A 21,328-nucleotide genomic window follows, 5' to 3' on the forward strand; every position below is an offset into this window, starting at 1 on the left:
AGGAGTCTGGATTGCCACACAGATAGATGTCTATTTTAGAAACAGAGAAGTAGCATCAAACTGGTTGCTATGGACAACACATGCTTTTGATGATTAGATACTTACACTAAGGCCTTGTTCATATGTACTACAGCATACGCCTGTGCGATGCCTGTGTTTACCCTCGCAGGGATGCACAGGTGTTCTGTGCATTCCTGTGCAGGCAGTCCCATTGATTTCCATTGGGGAGCGGCAGCTGCACAAACACAGCCTTTGCTCCCAATTTGACATCTGTGTGGGAGCGGATGCGTGCTCCTTTTTTGGAGAAAAAGTTACCGGTCACCATTGTTTCTAGAATATTAAATACTGACGTGCTATAATCTTTTTTCTAAAAATAAATAGATGTAGCCCCCAGTAAACATTGTGTGGCCCTTTAAAGACTAATTCTCTCAGTTTAGGGCTGTGCACCCCCACATGGATGTTAAAATGGGCAGTGCAGCTGCCGCGTCCCAATTGATATCAATGGGACGGCCTGCAGGGGGTTGCATGGAAAACCTACGCATGCCCGTGTAAGTAAAAAAAAAGCCCTTGCATAGGCATATACTACAGTACACCCCATGTGAACGAAGCCTAAGAAGTATCTGAAAAAGGGAATATTTGTTTCCTCAGTGTAATAAATGTAATGCTGGAAGACTGAAATCACAAACCTCCAACTCTGGCCTGTTAGCACTTTTCATCTGAGATCAAAAACATATTTAGTTACTCTGTGTGACGGGGAAGGGGACCTGCCCCACACGTTATCGCAGACTTACCGTCTCTTGGTGTCCCCAGAGGAAGACTTTACCCCTCCTTTTCTCTCCAAATGGGAACAGGACCTTCAAGTGACATTTACCCCGACGCAGAAACTGAACCTATGCACTATTGCACTGAAAACGCCGACCTGTAGAAAGCTCCAGGAATCTAACTATAAACTTCTCACAAGGTGGTACAGGGTACCGTTCCTATTGAGCAAGATGTTCCCAGGGACCTCGGACATGTGCTGGCCATGCCAGGAAGAGAGGGGTACCCTTCTCCACATATTCTGGTCGTGCCCTAGGATTCGGGACTTCTGGATCGCTGTCGGTTCCCTGCTAAGAGACCTTACTGACCACGCCATTCCAGACTCTCCAGCCTTCTTTCTTTTGCAACTGTCCAGCATATCGCTGAGAAAATACAAAAAAATTGATCGTTCCACATGTCCTGTGCGCAGCAAAGTCCTGTATTCCGTTGTATTGGAAAACCTCCCGGTCACCCACCATCAAGGACATGCAGAGGTTAGTTGAGATAAACAAAATGGAGGACCTGAATCTCACAGGGCTCCACAGACATGATAAATATGAGAAGGTCTGGGGATATTGGAGGGTTTTCGTCCTCTCTGATAGAGGGAAGTCCCTGATGTGCTCCTGAGCACAGGCGTGGTGCCTGCCTCGGGGGGCGCGTGGCCCGGCACGGAACTGTCCCTCTTTCCCCCCTGCCCCTTCTGTCTACCCTAACTTGCCCTTCTTTATTTCCTCTTCTTTCTACTCTTCCTATTCCAGTTGCTCCATATACGGTTACAATCGTGGGATGATTGCAAAGACCTCATTTTATTGTAAATGGTGCTTCCATCCGAACATTTACATAAGCACTTTCGAGTGCCTCAGATACGCCTTAGTGCCTCTGACACCTACGCTGAGTCTGTTGTCCTTTTTATGATGTTGATGATGCTGTTTCTAATAGACTTCCTGTGTTGTCATTTTATCTACATAAGGATGTCGTCTTCTTTGATTGGAGGATACCTTTGTAATTTGACAGTTTTGATTTCCCTGTACTGTAATTGCCTTTTGTTCAACTGATTGAATACTGCCCACCTAAAGCGGTAGTAAACACCATTGGGACACTTGTACCTGCAGGTAAACTTATAATAAAGCTTACCTGTAGGTACAAGGAATATCTCCTAAATGTGCACAGTTTAGGAGATATTCTCTCTTCAGACGGTGACGACATTGGCGCATGCGCTCTGAAGGGGCGACATCCCCTGATGACGTCAATTAATGAACAAATGCGTAGGGGTGTGGGCAACTAAAGGACGTCCGCACACAGGACTTGCTTTTCTTGCTCCAATGCTGGGTATTATATGCTTTCCAAGTGGAGATCTATGAAAGTGCAATACTTTTTAAAAAAAAAAAAAAAAAAAGAGTCTGTGAAAATTTAAAACTATGTGTATGTATGTTTTTCTTGTACATATTACAATTAACAGAAGAGATCCGGTGATAAACTTGGAGTCCGTATCATTGATAATCTGACAGCTGGCCAAAGGTGCCCCATGATCAGTCTCATGCTCATTATGACCGCCCTTAACCAGAGGGTCATAGTCTTTGGTTAGCGGCTATGCACGTTATGGATATATGCAGTATTTCTCTTCATCTTGGGAGACGTTATTTTTTCTTTTAACTTTATTGGGATTTGTTCACTCTGTAATTGGGTGAACTATTCACAGTTTGGAGGATTTGCTATTATTTTTAACACATGGACTTATGTTAGCACAATAACTGATTATACATGATTTTTGGACTTTCAATCATTACTATGAATTTCATAGTCATTTTATAGGATTGAACTATTATTGCTGACATAGGGCCGCCTAGGTTCACGTTTTGGAGGAATTTTCTTTTGTGTGTTTCTATATAGATAGATAGATAGATAGATAGATAGATAGATAGATAGATAGATAGATAGATAGATAGATAGATAGATAGATAGATAGATAGATAGATAGATAGATAGATAGATAGATAGATAGATAGATAGATAGACACACACAAAAGAAAATTCCTCCAAAACGTGAACCTAGGCGGCCCTATGTCAGCAATAATAGTTCAATCCTATAAAATGACTATGAAATTCATAGTAATGATTGAAAGTCCAAAAACCATGTATAATCAGTTATTGTGCTAACATAAGTCCATGTGTTAAAAATAATGTATGTGTGTGTGTGTATATATATATATATATATATACATACACACACACACACATTCAGAGCTCTGTGCCGTGGCCGTGACTTCCATGAATGAGATCATTGAGGCTCAGTCATTCAAATGGCCAGAGCCCAAGAACCCAGAAGGAAGACTAGATGAAGATGGAAGCCACGTCAGAGGGCTTCGTTTTTAGGCAAGTTTTTCATAAACTGCTAGTATGCTATGCACACTAGCACATTATATTACTTTGCAGGAGGATTTTTTTGAATTGGTGAAAGTTTCCTACCGCTTTATGGCCTAATGCGCATGAGCAGTTTGGTGTGCCAGCATCAACCCATGGAGCTTTCAGGCACCTGGGAGACTGCCAGCAGCAGCCTTTCAAAATCTAAAAACATTATGGGTTTATAGTATAAACTTGTACTGTTTTTAATACTGGTTGTGTGGCGCTTCATCTAAAGTCCCAATGGGCAAAACTCTGCAATTGTATGTATGAAAGGGATGGAGGCGCTTCAAAGGGTACTACCAACCATATTTTGTTTAACATATTATGTGCTTTCAGGGAAAACTTTTGTATGTGTTCTAAAACGATAGCCACCAGGCCATTTCAATGGCCCGCAGCGAGTAGGTGGAGCTGAGATCTCAGGTGCAGATATCTTGCTGCCAAATTCTCAACTGCCTAACCAACATCAACCCAAAAATGAAGAATATTTCAGCACACTCAAACTTAAACAAAATGTCCAAATAAGAGTGATTATACAGTAAGAGGAAATCAATTTATAACTTTTTTGAAATGAGTTTTTCTGGATTTTTTGTTATTCTGTCTGTCACTGTTAAAATAAAACTACCGTTAAAATTATAGACTGATCATTTCTTTGTCAGTGGGCAAACGTAGAAAATCAGCAGGGGGATCAAATACTTTTTTTCCCCTCACTGTACAAAGAAAAATGGATTTTTGTAAAATCTTACCGTAAAATCCTTTTCTCTTAGCTCATTGACAGACGTAGTCCTCGGTGATACACCACCTTCGGGTTATGTTGCCTCCACAGGAGCAGGACTAGACAGGAAATTAAAAAGCTCTGGCCACACCCCAGGGGCAGTCCCAGAGGGTATATCCTCTCTCTCTCTGCCTCAGCAAATCAGTTATGTGAAAAAGCAGTCTTTAGAGATTTTAACCCAACTCAAAAAAAACAGAGGGGCGGGGACTACGTCTGTCAATGAGCTAAGAGAAAAGGATTTTACGGTAAGATTTTACAAAAATCCATTTTTCTCTAGCGCTCATTGACAGACGTAGTCCTCGGTGATACACCACCTTCGGGACGTCCCAGAGCAGTATCACAACTGAGGGGTGGGAAAATGGAAATCAAATCCCAATCTAGAAGGCCCAACCGGTGCCAACTAGAAGTTTACAATGCTCATCCTAACTAGACAGAAAATAACTGATTTGCTGAGGCAGAGAGAGAGAGGATATACCCTCTGGGACTGCCCCTGGGGTGTGGCCAGAGCTTTTTAATTTCCTGTCTAGTCCTGCTCCTGTGGAGGCAACATAACCCGAAGGTGGTGTATCACCGAGGACTACGTCTGTCAATGAGCGCTAGAGAAATACATATTTTAAATCATACTTTTTAAAGTGAACTGAAATTGCACAATGAGGAAAAAAACACTTACTTTGAACTGCTGTTGCTTGACATCATGTCTGTCTGGCCGCAGATATTCAAGCACTAGAGGAATGATGTCCCGGCAGCAGAAATTGTATGTTCCCAGAGCAGAGAAAAAAGCCTGCTGAGCTTTATTTCTGACCTGTGCAACACAAAGATGACATAAATAAACCATATAACCATGGCGGATATACACCCACTAATATCTAGCTAGCTCATTTTCTTTAGCTGGATCAGGCGACATCCTCATATCTACGAGTAGCTGCAAAAACCACTAGCTGACTTGTTTGCTATTGTTTCACTCAAGATAAGCCCATGTGTCATACCCATGCAAGGCAAACATACTAATGGAGAGCCAAGCATCCATGTTCAAATGTACTTCAACTGCCACAGGCTTTTGAGAGGGCTTGGATCGTCTCTGCACATGATATGGACCACCTATTTTTATGGTTACTGACAATAAACATATACACTAGATTATCAAAAGTATTGGGACGCCTGCCTTTACACGCACATGAACTTTAATGGCATCCCAGTCTTAGTCCGTAGGGTTCAACATTGAGTTGGCCCACCCTTTGCAACTATAACAGCTTCAACTCTTCTGGGAAGGCTGTCCACAAGGTTTAGGAGTGTGTCTATGGGAATGTTTGACCATTCTTCCAGAAGCACATTTGTTAGATCAGGCACTGATGTTGGACAAGAAGGCCTGGCTCACAGTCATCGCTCCAAGTCATCCCAAAGGTGTTCCATCGAGTTGAGGTGAAGGCCAGTCAAGTTCCTCCATCCCAAACTCGCTCATGTATGTCTTTACGGACCTTGTTTTGTGCACCGGCCCGAATCATTTGGTTTAGGGGGATTATGGTGTGGGGTTGTATTTCAGGGGTTTGGCTTGGCCCCTTAGTTCCAGCGAAGGGAACTCTTAAGGAGTCGGGGTAGTGGTACCAAGACATTTTGGACAATTTCATGTTTCAAACTTTGTGGGAACAGTTTGGGAATGGCCCCTTCCTGTTCCAACATGACTGCGCACCAGTGAACAAAAAAGGTCCATAAAGACATGGATGAGTGAGTTTGGGGTGGAGGATCATGACTGGCCTGCACAGAGTCCTGACCTCAACCAGATAGAACACCTTTGGGATGAATTAGAGCGCAGACTGCGAGCCAGGCCTTCTTGTCTACACCAGTGCCTGACCTCACAAATGTGCTTCTGGAAGAATGGTCAAACATTCCCATAGACACTCCTAAACCTTGTGGACAGCCTTCCCAGAAGAGTTGAAGCTGTTATAGCTGCAAAGGGTGGGGGCAACTCAATATTGAACCCTACGGACTAAGACTGGGATGTCAGAGTACCTGTGTGTATAAGGGAAGGTGCTTTTTTTTTTTGTATTAAAATAACAAACATGTCACACTTATCTGCTCTGTGCTTTGCACAGAACAGCCCAAAGCCTCCTTTTCTTGGGTCCCCCACTGGCACTCCTGGCTCCTCCAAAGCACAGAGTGCCTTCAGAGCAAGCCGCTTGCTATTGGGGCACTTGTGCGTGCTCACTCCCAAGCTGGCTCTGTGTAACCATAAGACAAACAGAGCATGGCTCAGCCCCAACCCCCTTCTCCCCCCTCACTGGCTGTAATTGGCAGCAGTGGAAGCCATTAGTGTCTGAGCCATTGAGGAGACAGAGAGCTTCTGCTCTTGTGCACATCACTCGATCGAGGTTGGGCTCAGGATAGAATTTGGGGGGGCTGAAGTGGAAGTGTTTTTTGTTTCTCCATTGACAATTTATTGAACAAAGCATTGACAAGTTGAGAAGTCCACAAAGGTTCCATTAGTGGAGACCTGGTGGCATACCATCTGCACCTTCATTTTCTAAGCCTCTAAAGATCATACTGCTGGTGGGGAACGGAGTGCTATACCTGTAAGGAGGATTGGTGACATAAATCTACTACTCTTAAAGCTGTTTTGACCTCCGACTGAAACAGCCGTGGGGGTCCAATACTTCCGGTGAGTGGGGAAACAAAAGGGGAGATGAACACCCCGCACCGGCTGATGAGTCTTTAAGCACCTTGGCACTTTCCTTAACACTTTTATGTACCTTTTGAAGCACTTTAAATCGTGGAATATTGAATTTGTCGGCACTATATTGTATTTATTCATTAGGCACCTTACACACGATACTCCTGTTAGAGCATCTACGTTTTCTGGCGTAATTGTAATGCGCGCATTTTCGCGCTTACGCGAATTCGCGTAAATGCGCGCAAATGCGCGGAATTGCGCGCAAATTTATTCTAGCGTTCTGGATATTCAATTGACATTTTGGGTCATTTGAGCGCATTCGCATGTTTTTGCGCGTTTTTGCGTGCATCAGGCGCAAATTACTGACCAAAAAGGCCTCTTGCACACGATACTCCTGTTTGAGCATCTACTTTTTTCCAGACCTTTTTTCTTGTATGTATTTGCGAGTATTCGCGTGTATTTGTGAGTATTGAGGCTTAAATTGCTGACCAAAAATGCAGATTTTTCTATTTTGTTCTTACTGAAGAATACACAGCGCTTGTTTACGCGCCTGTGTGCATAGGCACATTACAATTCATGGGCTGTATTTTAGCTCAAAAAGCTGTACTGAGCATTTTTAAGCCGCAAGATGCCCAAACAGGAGTATCGAGTGCAAGAGGCCTTATGCAGATTTTTCTATTTTGTGCTTACTGAAGAAAACGCGACGCTCATTTACGCGGCTGTGTGCATAGGCACATTAAGAATGAATGGGCTCTATTTTAGCTCAGAAAAAAAAAAACGCTGTACTGAGCATTTTTAAGCTGCAGTGTGCAAGAGGCCTTATAATGCACTTTCATGGACTTTTGTAGCACGGATGCACTTTTAATTGTGAAATATGGATTTTTTTTTTTTTTTTTTTTTGCACAATATTGTATTTATTCATTATTTAGTCCTTGTTTTTTATTATAGCACTTGCACTTGTTTATATTTATATTTTAGGCAATTGCTTTCATATTTATATTTAACAGTTAGGTTGTGTTCACTTTTGTAGAGACGTTTCTTCCTGTCTTCGAGATTAAAACTTTTCAGAAAAAGGCTTAGTGCTAGAAGTGTATGTATAAAGGAACTATCTTAAATCGTCATACTTACTTGCCCGTAAGAGCTGGTGGACAGACGCAGAAGATCCCGCACCAGGTCTTGGTGGACTTTTTTGTATTTACAGCCTTCAACGGTCAACATTCTCAACTGCAAAATCATTAATTACAGGGTTAAGATACTGAGGTAATAAATATTGACTTCATGACGGTTTAATTATGGTTTAGGATATGAACTAAACTTTTTGCAATTTTTTGCAATCTCAGAGTGTGCGATTTGTTAATATTTCCTATATTGGGTACTGTGTTCAAAAAATATATGTGCTGCTTGATACCTATGATATAAATGTATTTGGTGTCCCCATAGGGCCAATATGGGTTTCACTAATTTCTCCTCTCTTCCCTTGGACTCTGGGTATATCCACTGTTTTATTCTTAAAGAGGAAGTAAAACACTCCCCAAAAAAATGGAAAAAAAAAAAACTCTGAGACAAAGGCATAATGAGCTAGTATGCGATTACATCACTCCCGTGCAAGCGCGTGGGAGCCGCCGTTCACTGCACAGGGCTCTGAAGGAACAGCACGGGTGGCCGTTCCTTCAGAGCGCATACACCGATGACGTCATCGGATGCATTGAAAGTAAATATCTCCTAAACGGGGAAAGTTTAGGAGATATTTACAGTACCTATATGTAACCCTTATTAAAGGCTTACCTATAAGTACAAGTTCCAAGAGAGGGTTTACAACCACTTTAATGTGTGTTAGATGTGAGGTGTTTGGGAGGATAAGGAGCTCCGAGAACCCCTAGTGGCAATGAATGGTGAATGTTTGAAAAAATGTTTTTCCTTGCTATTGAATACAATGAATGCCATACGTGACCAATTAGGAGGTCCATTTAAGGAAAGCTGTGAGAACTCCCTCTAGCTCTGAGGAAAACTGGCGTGATTGGTCAGTGAAATGTGTCAGCGCACACGGCACCATCACATGACAACCAATGGGAGAGGCTGCAGCGAACATGCGTGTTTGACCAAACGCCGCAAGTGCGACCAGGGAAACTCCCAGCGTGGATCGAAGTGGTGTGAGGCGGTGAGAGAGCCTAAGGAAGAAAGCTGGATGACAGGAGACTGCATTGGGACAGAGAAATAATGACGGTGGTGAGTGTGATTTCCGTCTTCCACTCTCAGACCGTGCTAATTAACAGCACCCATTAAGCAGGACTTTTGCATTGAAACAGCAACAGTTCTATGCCATCAGCATTTCCTAAGACGGACAGTCACTTGAGCAAATCTTTCTTGCTGGACTGCACCTCAGTTAACCTCCACTACACCTCTGTGGTGGAGGCCCATGCAGAGCTATGGGAGGTTTCTCATGCCTTGTATAACGGCAGATTATGCAAAGTAAAGCTGTGGATGGACATCAGTTCAGTGCCGACACCGAGCGTTTGAGCAATTCACAGAAAAAGAAAAGAAGTCTATTTTACCGAATGCATGATAGGTTTGTTGTAATGATAATTAGGATTGCATATTAACCCTTCTTTTCCACAAATATTACAGAGAAGGTGAAAATCTTTACATGACCGTGTGCGAAGGGATGTAACGTAAGAAGAGAAGGCGATGCAAAGTAGTTGGTCATCAAACGCAGGAATTGACACCCGTGTTTATTTTTTCCGGATGCATGCGTAGTTGGGCATACAAATAGAAAAAGTACCTCAAAGAGAGACGCTGGGATATAATGGGATCGTCCAGAAATGACGACAATGGCTGCTTCTCTCCTCCTACAGCTGTCTCCTTCTCCGCAGCCTCCGTAAGGCAATCAGCAGTATGGCCTCATCGATTTTCAGAACAACAGGATCCATAACAGCAATCAAAAACTCGCAAATGCTCTTAGATGCTCGCTCTCCAACCAAAATGGCGCAGAGAAATGCTGATTAGAATATTTAGGCATTGTGGGAAATTTGGGACTGTAAAATAGAAGAGGACAGTATTCTTTAACCGCTTGCCGACCGCCGCACGACTATTTACTGCGGCGGTCAGCCCCTCACAGGAAGAGTAGTACTACGTCGCTAGCCTGTGAGGGTCTAGGGAGCGAGCGCGCGCGCCCCTGGAGGTGCTCTCCCGGACCCCCCCCGCGCGCGACCGGCGGACCCGATGTCACTCGGCGATCGTCGGTGCAGAGGGAGAAAGGCAGGCGGCTGATGTAAACAAGCCGCCTGTCATTCTCCCCTGTGTAGAAACAGTGATCATACGGTTCTACTATGTAGGACCATTGATCACCGTTCCTACAGCTCAAGCCACAGCCAATCACAGTTAGGATCACGCCCCTAGGGACACACATAACCCATCCCTCTCAAAAAAGTTAACCCCTTCACTGCCAGTGTAATTTTACAGTAACAGTGCATATGTATAGCAATGATTACTGTAGAAATGTCACTGGTAACCCCAAATGTGTCAAAAATGTCAGTCAAGGGTCCGATCTGTCCGCCGCAATGTCGCAGTACCGCAAAAAAAAAAAAAAAAAAAAAAAATCGCAGATCGCCGCCATTACGCGTTAAAAAAAAAAACCAATAAAAATGACAAAAATCTTTCCCTTTGTTAGTAAACGCGATAACTTTTGCGCAAACCAATCAAAATATACTTTTTGCCATTTTTTTTTACCAAACATATGTAGCATAAAACAAATTGGCCGAAAATGTTAAAAAATTTTGATTTTTACATTTTTTTGGGGGGAATTTCATATAAAAAAATGTGAAAAATATTGTTATTTTTGCAAAATTTACGCTCTTTTTTTGTTTATAGCTCATGATCAAAAAATCGGACAGGTGATCAAATACCACCAAAAGAAAGCTCTGTTTGTGGGAAAAAAAGGACGTCAAATTTGTTTAGGTACAGCGTCGCAGGACAGCGCAATTGTCCGTTTAAGTCACGCAGGGCCGAATCGCAAAAAAACCCTTGGTCGGAATGGGGGTAAAATCTTACGGGGCTTAAGTGGTTAAATAAAAAAAGAAGAAAAAAAAAACACAGGGCTAAACATGAATGTGGCTAAATGCCCCTTAAACAAAAATGCAAAACGCTTTTTTCCTGGCGGCAGTACTGCCTCATAAAGAAATGATCTTTTGTCATTTTCCACAGGATGACAACAATCCCTCAACCGTGTGGCAGAAACAAAACCTGAACTTCTAGAGCTAGGTGACCAAGCTGCGTCACTTAACTGCAATGTAGAAAAGTCAGGTCACCAATCTGACTCTGCTGTCTGGTGTGGACATCTCAGGACTGCAATCCTTTTCCACAAAGTTCTTGCATTTATATTTCAACTGTTTTATTCAGCAGTTTGTGTGGAGTTTGGCTTTAATGTTTCAAGTGCATACACTATGTTCAATACAATACAATCAGCTGAGACCCCCCAGATCACTTATGGAATATTGGGGTAAACTGATGAAGAGCTACCAAGTATTCAGGCAAAATAATGATGAATTTGGATTGCTAATAATTGTAACTTTGAAACACCATTCACACGGTGATCCTTTTTGGAGATCCTCACTCTATATATCATTTCAAAATTATACCTGCTCAACGCACGCAGGCCTCGCCCCCTCAGTTCCCAGGCGGGACCTATTCCCAGATGCTACGCTACCTCATTGTAAGCTATACCTCTCTTAGGTTTGTGAGGTTTACTTGTTTATTGTATCCACTGTTGTTCATTTATATATATCTTCTCTAGACGCTTGAATCATGCCTACTTCTTAAGAAGTGAAATTTCCACGAAACGCGTTGAGTTCAACACAGGCAATGTTATCTATTAAAAGTTAAAAGTCTATTAAAAGTTGTTGTTATACTCTATATCCATGACCTTATTTAAGTTCTATTTACTTATTTGTATGTACCAGGATAATGTTGCATTACTATGTATCTCTGGTCTTAGACCATGCATACCTACCTATTTTTAACTCATGTACACCCCATTACCATGGGTTACATGTTTTTACTGAACATTTTGGTTTTACCATTATTTGGTCTACAGACCATCAATAAATATACAATTTTATATTATCCTCTGGTCCCTCTCATTATGTATTCATGTCTATTCTGTGGCTGGTCACACCTCATATAAAGTCCCAATTTTGCCTTTTGTTTTTTTTGCTTTCAAGTATTCAGGCAAAATAATGATGAATTTGGATTGCTAATTATTGTAACTTTAATAAGAGCCCATTCACACTAGCACGACTTGTGAGGCGACTTGTGTAGCCCCAGGTCGCTTGACATAACAAAAGCAATGTTAATCAATCAGTGCCGTCTTAATTGGCACTACTGAAGTCGCTCTGACTTCAGAAAAGGGTCCTGTACTACTTTGAGGCGACCTGTGATCCGACTGTCCCATATACTTCAATGGGAGTCGCCTCCTTATCTTAATTGACACTACTTGTTATCAGACTTTCCAGGAAGAAGAAAGAGATTAGCCAGGCATTCCCCACAGACAAAGTCGCCTGTCTCTTCAAAGTAGTGCACAAGTCTCTTCCAAGTCCCTTCCCAAGTCCCTTCCCAAGTCCCTTCCCAAGTCCCTTCCCAAGTCCCTTCCCAAGTCCCTTCCCAAGTCCCTTCCCAAGTCCCTTCCCAAGTCCCTTCCCAAGTCCCTTCCCAAGTCCCTTCACAAGTCCCTTCACAAGTCCCTTCACAAGTCCCTTCACAAGTCCCTTCACAAGTCCCTTCACAAGTCTCTTCACAAGTCTCTTCACAAGTCTCTTCACAAGTCTCTTCACAAGTCTCTAAACAAGTCTCTAAACAAGTCTCTAAACAAGTCTCTAAACAAGTCTCTAAACAAGTCTCTTCAAGTCACAGGCGACTTTCTGGTCGTGGTAGTGTGAACCGGCTCTGAAACACCAACAGTCCTGTTTTGAAATATGCATCCCCTGCCTGGGTGAAATGTCTATCTGGGCAGTACAGTGGCTTAGTGGTTATTATATCTGCTGGGCAGCACTAGGGTTGGTGGTTCAAATCCCAACCACGACACTACCTGCATAGTTTGCATGATCTCCCTGCGGATGAATGCTGCATTTCCTCCCAACCTCCAAAGACATGCTGGTAGATTACTTGGCTCCAATATAAATTGGCCATATCGTGTATATATACAAATGTGAGATAGGCACTATTAATGCCTGTGATACTTACAAAAAAAATGTAATATATCTGATAGATTTATATGGACTGCGCTCTAAAGCAGGGGAGTCATATTTTATAATCGTTTGTTTTCAACCTGCAAAAAGGTTTTTTGCTGAAAATATGGAACCTTAAAGGTGGAAAGCTGTAATTATCACAAAACTAACTTTCCACAGTTAGTCTAAACTTATAAAATAAAAAGGAAAAACCCAGAACTGTTATTGATGCCATACCTCATGTTGTAACATGACTCTGTCAATCAGCAATGCTCGAATGTGCCTCTTCTTTCCTTGGAGCTGAAAGTCAAACAAATCATTCATTTTGTGGACTGCCATAAGCATTCTTTCCCCAACAGCAAAATCTATATGATATTAAAGTAGAACTAAATAGTCATATAATATACAGCTATGGAAGTTGCCATTTATCCTTAGATGTGCAGTTGCTGTGGTGCCATGTGATCATTTATGACACCAGCTATTTCCCCAGTAAGGGTCCTCTCACACAATGCGCCCTCCAGCGTGGTCCGTTGTCTGCTCAGCGGGGATCAATCCACCGATCCCTGCTGAGCAGGCAGTTGACCGCTCCGTTTCCGCTCTGTGTGCGGAGATGGAGGTGTCAGATTCCCGCTGTCCTCTATGGGGGAATTGGATGAGAATGGACAGGCCCGATCGACGGATGAAAATTAGGGTTTCCATCCGTCCGGATTTCACGGACAGTATCAGAATCGGATAGCAGCGGGTGTCAGCGGACATGTCACCGCTGACATCCACTGCCCCATAGGGATGCATGGAGGATCCGATCAGGTCCGCCTGAAAAACTGACAGGCGGATCGGATCGTTCGTGTGAAAGGACCCTAACATTTACCATACGCTGCATGACTCAAATGTGAGTTTTAACAGAAGCTGTTAAACTGATGTGTTTAGTTCCGCTTTAAAGTAAAACTGCTTCAGATATTTTAAAATTATAATAAAGTCTTTTTTTTTTTAATTTTTTAAATAACAAACATGTTATACTTACCTGCTCTGCACTGATCCTCCTCTTCTCGAGTCTCTCGCCAGCGCTCCTGGCCCCTCCATCCTGCCGAGTGCCCAAACAACAAGCAGCTTGTTATGGGGGAACTCGCTGCTGTGTGTGTGTGTCCATTCAGACATGGTGCCGTGGCTCAGTCCCATCCCCTCATTGGCTCACTGACTTTGACTGACAGCAGCGGGAGCCAATGGCGCCCAGTACTGCGTCAGCCAAACAGGAGGGAAAGTCCCGGGCAGCCAAGGTTCCTGTGCAACATCGCTGGATCGAGATGGGGCTCAGGTAGGTATTAGGGGGGGCTCCTGCACACAGAAGGTTTTTTTATCTTAATGCACCAAATGCATTAGGATAAAAAAACCTTGTGCCTTTACAACCACTTTAACCTTCTTTGTTATATAATTTCATAAGAATCTTCCAAGCAAAATGTTCAATTTATCAGTTAATGACCCAAACTAGTGCATGCTCATAGAATTGGTATTGTTTTTTTTAATTAAACAGATATTTGAAACAGGCCTAATCTCTAATTGGATATTAGTTGGCTAAAGCACCATGTATCAAATTATTTTTCTATTTTTATAAAAACGGAATTTTTGTAAAATCTTACCTGTAAAATTCCTTTCTCTGAGTCCTCCGACAGTCGCCGCCTCTTCATATTCGTCACATATGGGGTATTAGACTTTGCTCCGAAGGAGTAGCTAGGCAACAGAATATGTTAACAATAAAGCTTTAACATATCCCACCCTCAAGGGGTGGTCCCCTCAGTCAATACCCTCCTACTTCCTGCAACCATATCTCAGTTTTAGTGGAATAGCAGTAGAGTATACATTCAAACCCCAAAAGAGGGGCGGGGGCGGCGACTGTCGGAGGACTCAGAGAAAGGAATTTTACAGGTAAGATTTTACAAAAATTCTGTTTTCTCTTACGTCCTCCGACAGTCGCCGCCTCTTCATATTCGTCACATATGGGGACGTCCCAAAGCAGTGCAAACATGAGGGGTGGGAAACGCATCCGCGCCGAAAGGCAACGCAGTCTCCACATCAAAGAAAGGAACCTTACCAAAGGAAGGAAACCAGCTGGGCAACAGCAAAAATAAGTGCTCAACAGGAGCAACAACCCAGGAAAAGACAAAAAACCAGGGGATACAAAACTTATCCCAACAGCCAGGAGTCCCCAACAAGGGACCCTAGGGAACAGCCGCACTAAGAACCTTGCGGCCAAAGGAAGCATCCGCCGATGCCTGAACATCTACTTTGTAGAATTTTGTGAAAGTGTGTACGGTCGACCAAGTCGCCGCCTTACACACCTGGGCTACAGAAGCCCCATGACGACAGGCCCAAGACGTACTCAGAGATCTAGTAGAGTGCGCCTTCACAGGCACAGGGGGAACCTTCCCCTGCAAGGCATAGGCCTGTTCAATGGTCTGCCTGATCCATTTGGCAATGGTAGAGGCGGAAGCCGCCATGCCCTTCCGAGGACCCTCTGGAAGAACAAACAAGGAGTCCGTCTTTTGAAAAGACTCAGTCGATTTAAGGTAAACCCTAATCGCCCGAACAACATCCAGAGAATGCAATCTTACCTCCTTTGGATGTTTAGGCTTCGTGCACAACAAAGGCAAAACAATATCCTCGTTAAGATGGAATTCCGAAACTCGTTTCGGCAGAAAAGAAGGATTAGGTCGCAAAACCACCTTATCCAAATGAACAACCAGGTACGGAGACTTGCAGGACAAAGCCGCCAGTTCCGACACTCTGCGAGCCGAAGTGATCGCCACCAAAAAGGCGACCTTTTTGGACAACATAGACAACGAGATCTCCCTGATCTGTTCAAAAGGAGCACGTTGTAACACAGACAGGACTAGATTCAAGTCCCAAGGGGGCAAAGGATCCCTCCTAGGAGGAACCAGTTGCCGCACACCCTGAATAAAAGCGCCAACCAAGGAGTTGGAAGCCACGGGACGTTGAAACAGAACGGCCAGCGCAGACACCTGACCCTTTATCGTAGCCAGCGCCAAACGCTGATCGACACCCGTCTGAAGGAAAGACAGCACACGGGAAACCGAGTACGTGCGGGGTGAAAACCCCCTGGACTCACACCAGGCAAAATAGGCCTTCCAAGTACGGTAATAAACCTTTCCCGAGGAAGACTTCCTCGCGTTGATCAAGGTATGAACAACCTCTGGAGAGAGACCCTTCTCCTTCAGGACCTCGGTCTCAACAGCCAGGCCGTCAAAGCCAGCGACTGTAAAGCAGGATGGTAAATCGGTCCTTGAGACAGTAGATCGTCCCGAAGAGGCAGACGCCAGGGGGCGTCGACCGCCAGATTCACGAGGTCTGCGTACCAGGACCGGCGAGGCCAGTCCGGTGCCACAAGAATCACCGTGCTGCGTTCCGAGTGTAACCTGCGAAGGAACCGGGACAGCAACTGAATCGGTGGAAACGCGTACATCAGCCTGTACTGATGCCACGGGGCCACTAACGCGTCCGACGCGTCTGCCCGAGGGTCGCGCGTCCTTGCCACGAACCTCTTCACCTTGTAGCTGAGGCGAGACGCGAACAGGTCCACATCTGGAAGACCCCACTTCGCGCACAACATCTGGAAGACAGCCGGGTGGAGAGACCATTCCCCCTGATCCAGGGTCTGGCGACTCAGATAGTCCGCCTGCCAGTTCTCCACTCCCGGAATGTGAACCGCCGTTATCGCCGGGACATGAGTCTCGGCCCAAGACAGAATGTCGGCCACTTCTCGAGCCGCTCGGGCACTCCTGGTGCCCCCTTGGTGGTTGATGTAGGCCACCGCCGTGGCATTGTCCGTCTGCACCCGAACCGGGCAGCCCTGCAGCCGGTCCGTCCAGCGATGAAGACAGAGCCTTATCGCACGCAATTCCAGAATGTTGATCGGGAGGGAAGACTCCCCCTCCGACCAGGTCCCCTGGGCGGACAGAACGCCCAGAACACCACCCCAGCCCGACAGGCTGGCATCCGTGGTGATTATCGTCCACGAGATCGGACGAAACGACTTGCCCCCGGACACCAACGGGGACTGGAGCCACCACAGAAGGCTTTCCCTGGTGCGATGACTCAACGAGATCTGAAGATCCAGAGATTGAGGTCGCCCGTCCCACTTGGACAAGATCTCCGCCTGGAGACCCCGCGTGTGAAACTGCGCGAAAGGAATCGCCTCGAAAGCCGAGACCATCAATCCCAGACATCTCATACACGTCCGCAGAGACGAGTTCGGAACGTCCCTGAGGGACCTGACTTCCTCCTGAAGAGTCCTGAGTTTGTCTTCCGGCAGGAAGACCTTCGCCTGCACCGAGTCCAGTATCATTCCCAGATAGGGAAGACGAACCGACGGACTCAGTGTCTACTTTGGAACATTTATCGTCCAACCGAACTCCTGCAGAGTTTGCATCGTGACAGACAGGTCCTTCTCCAGACCCTGACTGGTCGCAGACCGAATCAGAATGTCGTCCAGATACCCCAGGACAGAAATGCCCTGGGCTCTCAATAATGCCAGAACCGGTGCAAGCACCTTGGTGAAGACCCGCGGAGCCGAGGCGAGCCCAAAGGGCAACGCCACGAACTGGTAGTGATCCTCCGCAATGGCAAATCGAAGGTATCTCTGATGACCCTCTAATATGGGGATGTGAAGATACGCATCCTTCAAATCGATGGAGGCCATGAATTCCCCCGGAACCAGGGCAGCCACCACCGAGCGCAGGGATTCCATGCGGAACTTGCGAACCCGCACAGAGCGGTTCAGAGCTTTCAAGTCCAGAATTGGACGAACCTTGCCCTCCTTTCTGGGCACGGTGAACAGATTGGAATAAAACCCCCGAAATCTGTCCCGATGAGGCACCGGAACCACCACTCCCTGAGCCCTCAGGTCCCGCACCGCCAGGTGCAGATCCCGCAGGCGCTCTGGAGACAGTTGTAGATTTGAGGGAAAAAATCTGCTCTCTGGCCGAGAGAGAAACTCGATCTTGTAACCAGATCGAACGATTTCCAGAACCCATCTGTCCCGCACACGGGCCAACCAGGGCTGAAGAAAACCGAGCAAGCGTCCCCCCACCCCAAAACTGGGTGAGGGCGCCCCTTCAGGCCGAACTGTTATGGGCCGCAGGTCCGGATTGGCCGGACTTCTGTTTCCCAGACCAGGGTTTCTTCTGAGAGCCCTGGCCCTTGAACGGTTTGCCCTTGTAGTGCGGCCGAAAGGCACGAAAGGACCCCTGAGGGGGCCGAAAATGAGCATGCTTCTTCCCAGAAGCCCCCTTAGCCTTGGGGAAATGGGGCAAGAGAGTGCTCTTACCCCCGGTAATCCCCTTAATCAACACATCCAGGGACTCCCCAAAAAGGCGAGACCCATCATAAGGCAGATTGGCTAAGGTTTTACGTGAAGATTGGTCCACCGACCAACATTTCAACCAAACCAGGCGGCGAGACAACACCGCCACGCTGTGCACACGCGCGGCCAACGGAATCAGGTCCAGGTCCGCATCACACAGATACATGACACCCTGGTGGATCTGATCCACCATATCCAGGGTCGCCGCCGAGGCCGAATCGGCCACTAGGACGCGCCTAAGCATCTGCGTCCAACTTGCGATCGCCTGGGCCGCCATGAGAGAAGCAAACAGAGCCTTAAGCATAGAACCCGTAACAGAATAAGTATGACGGGCAAGAGACTCCAGTCTCCTATCCGTGGCATCACGGAAAACAGGGGATCCCTCTGCAGGGATCGCAGTGGCTTTGTTCAAAACCGCAATAGCATGATCCACTGGCGGAGGCACACACCACCGTTCATCAGTGGCAGGCGAGAAAGGATAACGCAGCTTAAATTTACTTGGTACCGCAAAAGGCTTGCGCAAATCGCGCCATTGGTCCTTAACAGCGCGCTGAAAATCAGCATTGCAGGGAAAAACCTGCGGCGTCCTGCGTTTTCTCTGCGTCCCATAAGCCGCCAAGGCAGCTGGGGGACACACCTCGTCCTGCAAACGTAGCGTCTGCTTAATGGAAGCAATCAACTCATCCATGATTGCAAGCTCTTCAGGCGAGCCAGGGGGAGAATTATCAACCCCCTCAACTTCAGCCTCTACCTCAGACCCCACTAGATCAAGAGAGGAGCGGGACCCCGATAGGGGGGTCCCCGCCAGAACAGCCCCATCACCTTCACCCTCAGAATCAGAGGACAGAGCAACTCTGGGCCGTTTAGTAGATTGAGCAGCCACCAGCATTTGCACCTGTGCAGCAAGGCCAGCCACAATAGTGGCCAAATCCCCCCCTGGGGGGGAAACAGCGGTCCCCTGGCTTTCCACCAATACTGTGGGAAACTTGCCCTCCTGAGAATCCATTGCCCCTGTATGCCAGACAACCAAGGGTTAACTGCCCCCTTACAGCAAGCGCAGCCCACCGCACCACACTCAGGCACAATGAGACCCCCACAGGGAATATACAGACTGAATACAGGCAATGGAACACAGGAATAGAAGGATAAAACCTGAGGAGACTCCGCTGCTGCTGCTGCCTCGATCGGTGCTTCCAGGAGAGAGGAAGTGATGCTGCCAGGGCGCTCTATGTAAGCCTATGGAGGCTACAAGAAAATGGCCGCCGTGCATGTAAACCATGCGGCCGGAGCGGGCGCCGGTAAAATGGCGCCGTTTGGCGCCGAAATCGCCGCTCCACAGTGCATAAAATCACACACAATATTATCCCATTATATGGATACATGTTAGATCGCCGCAGCGATCGCTGTATATGCCCCAACATGCCATTAAAAACATGCCCCACAGCACACAGCTCCTCACACTGCCCAGCCTGACATACTCAGTGTCATACAACTCCCCCCCCCCCCTTGCAGCCCACAGCATGCAGCCGAGATATAGGGAGACAAGCAGTGTGATTAAAGGCAGGTTACACAGTCCCAGACTGAGACCCCCCCCAGACAGACAGGTCCCCACATAGATACACTTACCTCACATGGCGTGGGGAACCCGCACAGGCGAACAAGCCGCTGCACATGAGGCAGGGAGAGTCGCAATTCAAGACGCACACAATGGCGGTTCAGAAACCGCACAGCGTCCGGTGAGGTAGCCACCTCACCAATCATCCCTGCACCGAACAGGGATGGGTCGTTCACCGTGCCAGGAGCGTTACCTGGCTGAACGCTCGATGGCAGACTGGGAAGCCACTGACCCACGACCTGCGACCAGGGGGATCAGCCCGAGACCCAGTCCGCATGATCCTCTTCGTCCGAAGAACTAACTAATGCTGACAAAAATAACAGCTAAGTAAAGGTAGAGAGAAAACTCAAACAAAATATCAAAAAGAAGAAAGAGTCTGGGACAAAAAGTCCCAGCACAGAGAGAGCCAGCCACTCCTGACAAGCTAGACATTAAAACTGGGATATGGTTGCAGGAAGTAGGAGGGTATTGACTGAGGGGACCACCCCTTGAGGGTGGGATATGTTAAAGCTTTATTGTTAACATATTCTGTTGCCTAGCTACTCCTTCGGAGCAAAGTCTAATACCCCATATGTGACGAATATGAAGAGGCGGCGACTGTCGGAGGACGTAAGAGAAATACAGTTTTTCTTTAACATTTTTTGTCTCAAAGTGTTACGGATCTCCTCCATCCACTTCCTGTGTACATGCATTCGCTATACCCGCAGCTGCATGTCATGTTTAGAGTGGGATGTCCGATGGTGACAATGACATTACATTTAAAGCGGAGTTCCGGGCTCAAAAACAACTTTGGCCCATCCGCTTGCTGTGAATGCCCTGAAAAACAAATGGATGCTCCTGAATTTTTTTTTCTTCATTTACCTTGTTTTTTAAGGAAATATACTTACCTTCCTTCTACTTCCTCCCTCTGCGGCTGTGGCCCGCGCCGTCACCTTCTGTTTGTGATGACTCCTGGGAGCTGAACGTCATCGCTCCCAGGAGTCAATGCACCTGCACCGGCCCCGCTCGTCAGTTCCGGTGCAGGCGCGGTATTCCCTGCTAAACAGCTTATGGGCATGCCCAGAAGCTGTGCAGGGATGACACGCCCGCACCGGAAGTGACGAGTGGGGCCGGTGCAGGGCATTCTGGGATGAAGAGGACGCAAAGAGGACGCGCCGGCTTCAGCTGCCCACATCCGAGATGGCAGCGCTGGAGAAGAAATTTTCAAGGTAAGTATTTCTTTTAAAAGGTAAGTGCGACCCGGAACAGTACAGAGGCTATTGTGGAATGTACTAGCCCTGACTGTCCCAGGGGTATTTTTATCTAAATTTCACCCCCCAGGCTGGAACTCCGCTTTAATGAGCTTCGGCACAGCAGCATACAGTCTCCCCAGTGCACACAAATGGTAGCATGAAAACACAGGAGAGCAACTGGGAGATGTGGATTGGCTATGTTCTGTACCTAACAAAGTGGATGAAACTCGCTAAAGTGTTTATTTTTTTAT

At 46.3% G+C, this 21,328-nt stretch overlaps 1 protein-coding gene across 1 annotated transcript in view; it reads right to left on the minus strand.

The window, feature by feature from the left end:
• The window catches only part of PSME4 (proteasome activator subunit 4), a 340,163-nt gene that overhangs the window by 74,542 nt on the left and 244,293 nt on the right, over positions 1 to 21,328 (minus strand). Inside the window, exons 25-27 of the mRNA XM_082250997.1 lie at positions 13,094 to 13,156; positions 7,767 to 7,862; positions 4,644 to 4,775 (exon numbers count right to left, since the gene is read on the minus strand). Of these exons, the coding sequence (XP_082107123.1) occupies positions 4,644 to 4,775; positions 7,767 to 7,862; positions 13,094 to 13,156 (291 nt within the window). The remainder of the gene's footprint in view (positions 1 to 4,643; positions 4,776 to 7,766; positions 7,863 to 13,093; positions 13,157 to 21,328) is intronic.

Source organism: Pelophylax lessonae, assembly GCF_965119305.1.
Source record: "Pelophylax lessonae genome assembly, chromosome: 3".
In the NCBI taxonomy this organism is placed as follows: Eukaryota; Metazoa; Chordata; class Amphibia; order Anura; family Ranidae; genus Pelophylax; species Pelophylax lessonae.